Here is an 8,024-nt window from a genome sequence, read left to right on the forward strand (position 1 = left end):
TCAGGGAAATTTTTTTTTCAAATTGTTAAGAAGAACAAAATAGTACAAACAATGTAAAAAAGAACATTCTTTGTAGGTCACCTTTTAATGGTGATGTTGTCATTATGTATTTTTATACTGAATTACACTGCTTAAACAACCTTCATTCTGGTGTATAGAGCCAGATGACGAAATCCTTAGCGTGATTCAGGTTGCAGGCTTAAATGGGCTGTGCACTGCTTGACAGAGATGTGGAACAGGGTTTACCACTTAGGACAAAGGCTGTGAAACTATCCGACTTCCTCAGCATTCAGGAAACTAATTACTTCATGGTTGTCCTTTATTTATTCATTTTTGGTCAGGTTTCTTAACCACTATTCTTATTGAGCTGAACCCAAAGGAGCTTTGAATCTTGCCCTATTCTAGGTCAGGTAGAATTGATGGGTTATTTCATTTCTTTTCCTAGCTAATTTGATGCATCTCTTTACAGGTCCTTAGCTGTTGGCAGTAAGTCAGGTTACAAATTCTTCTCTCTTTCTTCTGTGGACAAATTGGAGCAGATCTATGAATGCAGTAAGTGTACTTTTCTTTCTATTTTAGATTTCACTGTTTTCTTAAAGACTGGTTAATAATCACCAGAGATGCATTTACATTTCATTATGAAGTATTGCAAGTATGAGATAAACAATTTATTGCCCAAGGTTTTGCAGTACAGTATAGTGTCATAAATCTGGATATCAGAATTCCAGAATTTTCAAAAATCAGGCACTTTTAAAAAATAGACTAAATCAGGAAGTAGCAACGGCCGGTCCTGGAGCAGCAGAGGGGGAAGCTTGCCCACAGCGGCTGTTGCCACCATCCACTGCCCCGTGGCACTGCTTTGCATGTGGCCTGCTGCTGCCGTTCCCCTCACCTGCTCCGGGACTGGCTGCCACTCCGGTTTCAGAAATCTGGAATATTCAAATTTCCAGCAAGTGCTCGGTCTTGAGCATACCGGATTCATGAGGTTATATGGTATAAATATTTTGCGGACATAAGTAGCATATGGGAAAGTCTAGAAATAATCACCAAAAGAACTGCTGCTTTTCTGCCATTATACTCAGTTGTTGCATATCATAATGTGATTAACATAGAAGAAGTCTCAAGATAGGAATTTTTACTGATTATTAGGACAGGGACCACTGTTATAGTCGGGTTACAGAATAAAGGGGATCATGGCATTTTATTTGCATCTCGGTCCTTGCTGTCAGAACAAGTTGTGAAAAGAGAATAATTGGAGACCTTGCTGCTGCTAAACTTAAGCTTTCCTTACCCAAACCAACAAAATCTGCACCCGTCCTCTTTTTTGGCCCCCGTTAAACCGTCCCCCACAAGCTCTCCCAGTTGGCCTGATTTGACCTCTGCCCATGGGGCATGCAGTTTCTGCAGTGGAAAAGTTGAGAGAATCAAGGTCTTTCCAGTGGGTGTGTAAAATAATTGTGGGGGGTCAGGAGAAGAGGGAAGACAGTTGGTTAAATGTGTTGCCCAGACATTATCTGAACATTACATACGTGAGCATCAAACCCCAATGCACAGAATAACCCAAAAGAGTAACTGTGGATTTGCTGGTGTCGACATCGAACAGTCAGTGACTGTCCATGCTCTGCTGGTTTGTGTCGTTCTGCATTAGTATCTTTTGTGGGTTTTTTACTGTAGAGTTAAATTGAAAACTAAATAGACGGTGAAATAGAGCAAACTACGCAAGGTGCAGCAGATGCCTGGCCTTTGACTAGGGGGAGTGGAACATTTTTTATTCCTGGTTCCCACAATTGACCTGTGCTGTCACTTCACGGACAACTCTTATGTCCTTTAGTTCTGTTTACCCCTCTGTGAAATGAGTATACTTGCCACCCGTGCAGGGGCTGTAAGGCTTACTGAAAGTTTATAACATGCTTTGATGTCCTTGGATTAAAGATGCAATAGAAATACAGCTGAGTAGAGTCCTGGCTGGTTCTAACCGGCTTGTGTCTGAGATGTTGGATGCTCCTTGTCTTTTTATTACTATGCGTCTTGTTTTTGTCTGTCTTTTTTTGGTGAGGTTCCTTAAACCGTTAACAAAACTGGTTTTTCATATTGTTACACACTAATTTACTAATTTTTCTACTGCGTTTGTTTTAGAAGTTCCTGTGCCTTGTAGATGTTGATAGATCATATTAACATTTTTTGCCCTGTGTGTGTGTTCAGAATCTCCAATTTTCTTTGTTTGCGTGGAGTAAGAGGGGGTAGATAAGGAACAGAAAAGATTAGGACTGTGGATGGAGTTAACAACTTCAGTACTGGGCAGCCTACCTTGTGCATCTAAGAATATGGCTAATTCAGGTCAGCCAGACATGCAGCCTGACACCGATTTGAATGGATGTTCAGTAGTAAGCACATGTGACTTGGCAGCCGGGAAGGGATTATATCATTGGATGTTCTTGCTAAGAGAAGGCAAAGAAACCAAGGTGAACCCTGAATATTTAAAGCGTTTAACTTCATTAAACCCATCTCAAAATCTTTCTTTCTCTAAATATAACCATCTGCACAGATTTCTCACTCTGGTCTTAGTTCTTTACTCTGAGACCAAGAAAATTTCTGTAGCCCTTCTACTTTTTTAAAGCTCTGAGGATGTGTGTTGAATTAGTGTGAAGCAGCTCTCTCCTGCTTGTTGCATGCTGCCATCTGCTAGAAATTCTGGCCAGTCCTTCTGTGACCATGGACACTACTTCTCTGTATCCTTAAGTCCACTCCCAAACCTTCGTGTGCTCCTCCAACTCTGGAAGCTCTTCAACTCTACCATGGGAAGAGTGACAGATCCCGTAGCTGACCTGCAGCACCCAGAGGTTTATCACAAGAACTTTAGAGGTGCACAGCAGCACCGACTAACAAATATAACTTGTTCTGTCCAGTGTGCCAAATTTGTTCATATTAGTGACCACGGTATTTTAAAATCTAGATGCATTATTACCTGAGTAATTTGTTTGTGAAACTTAAATTGACATTAACATTTTGCAGAAAATAGTTGATGATCTGTCTGTGTGGTTTGTGACATCAAGAAGATTTGAAAGTCACCATTAGATTATTCAGCAAAATCCTAACTAAAATTTATTGGCTAAATTAGCTCAGATTTTTGTTTCACTTTTGTTCTCTCATCCATTTCTGGAGGAGAGGGAAAACATTGATTCAGAAAGTGATTGAATAGAATTTTGCAAGTCTGCTTTAAACAGTTTCACTGTTTGCTGTAAAACACTTCTTCCTATAGACGCATTTGGATCACTATGGGGAAGTAAATAAGTTAAATACCATGTTAGATGCTCAAGTCACTTTGAAAGTCTAATGGATAAAGACTCTCTTCATATTAAAATTGCACACGATAACAAAAAGCACTAGGTACAAACTTTTCTCTTGTGGCTTGCGTTGGTATTGAGACTACTACTTGTGGTAGGAAGTATACACGTTTTATTCATGGAATTCTTAAATAACCAATTTTTCCCCAAAATAATTAGGCAGATGAACTAGCTAAAAGTTTCATTTCTGCTGAACTCATGTGTAAGGTATTGGCAGCATATTCATGTGCTAGAGTCAAGTTAGACAGATAAAAATAGTCTCTAAGGGAACTTCTGGTTTTTCTAATGAGAGCAGTATCAATTGCTTGATTAGGCCAACAAATGCATCGGAAGCTTTCAGAAAGAGTCCTTTTGGGCAGTTCTCCTATTTGGCAAGCATCAAATGTTGCACTAATCCAAATATTGATTTGAAAATGTTAGAGTGATGATAATGGATCAAGGCAAGAAGGCACAAGTCACTTGCCTTGGCTGAATCTATAATGGAACGCCAGACTTTTAGCAGATACTTATTTACGGCTCTAGAACTGCTGTAGGCAACTGATAAGTACTCTCCTGTTATCTTCCGAGACTTAACAGCTTTATTTCTCCTTTCCACTTTAATATTAAATGCATATATACAGCCAGCTGTCCTAGAAAATGCCACTGATCCAGCAGGGGAGAAGGAATTGCTGCTATCTGGTTCAATGGATTTACCTCTGTGCTCAAAATGCTCCCATATCACCTTGAACTGTGCGCTTGTCAGTTTTTACAAGCCGTTTGAGATCATACCTAGACACTCTTTGGATGAGAGACCTCCGAGGAAAATTGGAGCATCGTAGGAAGTGGTGGTGGCCTTGAACTCTATCAGCATTTACTTAATGCCACCGCAAGCTCATCCGCACTGTGCTGGTGGTGGCACTTTCCTTTTGCTGGGGTCTCCCACCATACCCCATCCCCAGTGTCTTGTATGGATTTCAGTTGGGTGATTGCTCAAATTCCCCATTCATTTTCAGTGTATTTGTTGTAGTGTGCATGTTATATATACAAAACTGTTGTTGCTTACTTGTGTGCAGTTGCTACGGTTCAGTGAAGGGTGAAACGATTCCTGTATGAAATGTTTTACAGGCTTGTCAGATGAAAAGTGATGCATATAAAATAGCGATAAGGCTCTGGTCAAAACAATTTTAGGACAATCAGCCTGCCAGCTTCTTTGAGCTCAGTACTCTTGTCTGTCTTTATAGAAATCTGTGCATAAACTCCAGATCACTTGTCATCAAAAAGCCAGTCACAGGAGAGGACTTAAAGAACAGATTTATCCAGGTGGTTTCTTGCTTATTTTGCTATATATCACATGATCCAAGATCTTTCTTTCTCAGATGTAGATATCACTGTTTGGTAGTCTGTTTGTCATCTCTGTGAAAAATAGTAAATATCGTATTTTGAAAAACTTATCTTTTAGAAACTTCTAAAATCTGTACCACTCGAAGAAAGGACTTTATAAATCCGAATTTGTGGGGCCTGAGCTCCACTGAGAAGCCCAGAGAGTATTCCACTTCCCATTTTTGAGGATTGGCTTCAGTCTTTTTGTGTTCCTTAGATTCTTTGCTTTAATGTGACGCTTCTTCCATTTCCCCAGCTGACACGGAAGACGTGTGCATCGTGGAGAGGCTGTTCTCCAGCAGCCTGGTGGCCATAGTTAGCCTTAAAGCCCCACGCAAGTTGAAAGTCTGCCACTTCAAGAAAGGGACTGAGATTTGCAACTACAGTTATTCCAACACAATTCTGGCTGTCAAACTCAATAGACAGGTGAGTTTGGGTTGATAGGATGGCTCTTGAATGTGAACACTTCTCTCTCAACTCTTTCTGTATCAGTAGAAAAAATAACTTAAAACTCTTCATTCTGACTCTCCTGGTCCCAGCGCTAGAATGGTATAAAAACTTAATATAGGTGAATATCGTTGTGGAAAAATTCCTCCCACAGCATCTTGTTCAGTAACTTCAGGAACTTCACAGGAATTCCCTAGCTCATTGATTTTTATATGCAAAATATTGTAGAAGTTGTGAGTTTTATAGGTTTAAAGGTTGTATTAATTAAACGATATATTACAAATACTAGCATGTAGTTAAGGATGGCTTAATAATAATACAAAAATACATTTTTATTTAAATCTTTTTAAAAAATAAACCTAGTTGACACTAATAACCTATGTTAAGGTGTATGTTTACTATAATGCATCTTTCGCTGCATGAAGCAGCGTTGAAGTTGGAGCAGGGTTGTTATATTCATATTCTCGGCTCTTTCACGCAGCAATTAGAGTGTACCAGCTGCCGTCCTTTGGAGCCATTTCCCTTTGGAAATGGCTCCAGATGTACATGTATTCAGATCCATAGAGACTAACTGGTTCAGAGAGGCATAAGCTTTCATAGGCAACAGACTATTTCTTTGGATGCTATGAAAATCTATTTGTAGCATCTGATGAAGTAAGCTGTTGCCTATGAAAGTTTAAGGTACCACTGAGCCCTGCCTTCTGCCTGGCTTCAAACTAAACACAAGCTAGCTACCTCTCTGAACCTTAAAGAAATGTGCATCTCTGAACTGGTGGGAATTGCTAAACAGTCTCATGGAACCAGTTTGCTGAAGCTCTAACCTCACAGTAGCCCCTGCTCTGGGTTGAGAGAGATATCTATTTAGTTTATTCAACTAATTCTTTCAAGTTGAGAAACTAACTGGGAGTTGAAGTAAGAAAGCTTGTTTTCCTCCTTCAAACTGCATAAAAATTAGGTGCGAGGACAAACAAGATCTAGGTTTAAAATCTTAAAGGATACAATAAAGTTCACTTACTGCGGTTACTTTTACACATTTGGTTTTAAATGCAAAACATGATGCCCTTTCTGGTGTATCCAACATGACTAAGATCATGTCAATAAAAAATATGTAAATTTTAATTGAATGCCAGTTAATATGCAAACATTGGGTAACATCACTAATAAATAAATGCATCCTTCACTATTTTATTACACACAACTAAATAAATTAGTGCGTCTTTCTGGTTAGCAAAAAATACCAAATTATACAGCCTCTGAGACTAGACCTTTCTTGAATTAGTCCACTGTGGTGAAGTTGAAGGAAGTCAAACACCTAGGAGTACAGGGTTGCCCCTGTAAACACAGACTCAGCTGAATCTTAATTCTCTCCCCTCCCCGCCATTTTAGAAATAGCTAACACTGGATTGGATAATGATTGTTTACCTGTTTTCAAAATGCTCTTGATGTTTTTCACATGCTTACTTGGGCTATGGTAATTAGGAAGAAATAAATAAATATATGTTACAATATCATTTGTTCTCTCATTTTTCCTTTCTCTGTTTTCAGAGGCTAATAGTATGTCTGGAAGAGTCTCTTTATATACACAACATACGAGACATGAAAGTACTGCACACGATCAGGGAGACTCCTCCCAACCCTGCAGGTAAACTATTTCATCAGGGGCTCCCTTGATTTTTAAAACTAAAATGGAATGTATGATCTGTCCTTATGCAACTGTGTTATAAGAAACTGTAGTTTTCATTAGCAGAAATTTTTAATCTCCACTTTCAGTGGGGGTAATAGTTAACAAACCTTGAAGTACATTCATTCTTGCAGGGTAGCGAGTTGCCCAGTGAATGTGGGCCATTTCTTGGATTGATTTTTTTGCATTCAAACAATCACAAATAGAGTACTTCCTGTCATCCATTTAATGCAACTACTTTTTACCCCCAGAGTATCTTATTTTTCTGAACTGGTGAAAAGCCTCTTAAGGATATTATTCAAACGTGGTTGTCAACGAACCATGGAAAATTAAGAGTGAACTGGTACACAGCCCTTGTCAGATAAGGTTTCAGATATTAGAATGAATTTCTAGCTTTTTATCAGTGGAGCTGCACCTTTTAAGATAACTATTTTCTTTGCTTTTAATTTAACATACAGTACAGCTGCTTTTTTTTTTTTTTTTTTTATAATTAGTTCATATATTGCTGTCTGACTTTAAGATGATGTAGCCTTGTCCCGTTTTGTGAAGGCTTTCTGAGGGTGGGAAGCTTGTAATACCTTGTAGCTTGATTTGTACGTAGAACTAAAAAACTGTGTAGTGGAAATCTGGCCTCTGGCTCTCTAACCCCTTTTGTTTTCTTGCTTCCCTTTCCTAGGTTTGTGTGCATTGTCAATAAACAATGACAACTGCTACCTGGCTTACCCAGGGAGTGCAACCATCGGAGAAGTGCAAGTCTTTGATACCATCAATCTGGTGAGAGAAAGCAATAAAATTCTCCACCATCTCTAAAGATGTACTTGAGACATGATTCTGTGTGTTCAAAAGGAGCTAGTGGGCACTTCAGTTTCCCAAGATCTGTCTGAGGTTTTGGTTGTGGTTGGTCTGTTTGTGCAAGTAGACATAATAGACAGTAAGAGCGATCTGATTAGTAAGTAGGGCTGTGAGTTAGAGAAAGAGTAATTAAATACCATAATGATCTTTTCCTTAAAATACTCTTCTGCAGTCAGTCTGTTTATAAATGTTAGTATGCTAATGTTTTGCAGACAACAGTGGTACGCTTCAGTATTTTCCAATAGGTAGAGCAGATATTAAAGTCTGCTTATAAAAACGCCTGTTTACCTTGCATGCTCTTCCATGTCCAACATTGAATTGTAAACATGGAATGGGTGGGT

The 8,024-nt window shown here is 39.0% G+C and overlaps 1 protein-coding gene across 1 annotated transcript in view; it reads left to right on the plus strand.

Annotated features, from left to right (window-relative positions):
* Positions 1 to 449: 449 nt before the first annotated feature.
* Positions 450 to 8,024, plus strand: part of WIPI2 (WD repeat domain, phosphoinositide interacting 2) — a gene marked incomplete at its 5' end in the record, with an annotated part of 20,691 nt that continues 13,116 nt past the window's right edge. Inside the window, 4 exons of the mRNA XM_019512619.1 lie at positions 450 to 552; positions 4,960 to 5,129; positions 6,696 to 6,792; positions 7,508 to 7,605. Of these exons, the coding sequence (XP_019368164.1) occupies positions 450 to 552; positions 4,960 to 5,129; positions 6,696 to 6,792; positions 7,508 to 7,605 (468 nt within the window). The remainder of the gene's footprint in view (positions 553 to 4,959; positions 5,130 to 6,695; positions 6,793 to 7,507; positions 7,606 to 8,024) is intronic.

Source organism: Gavialis gangeticus, unplaced genomic scaffold, assembly GCF_001723915.1.
Source record: "Gavialis gangeticus isolate Ggan-Ray unplaced genomic scaffold, GavGan_comp1, whole genome shotgun sequence".
Taxonomy (NCBI): domain Eukaryota; kingdom Metazoa; phylum Chordata; order Crocodylia; family Gavialidae; genus Gavialis; species Gavialis gangeticus.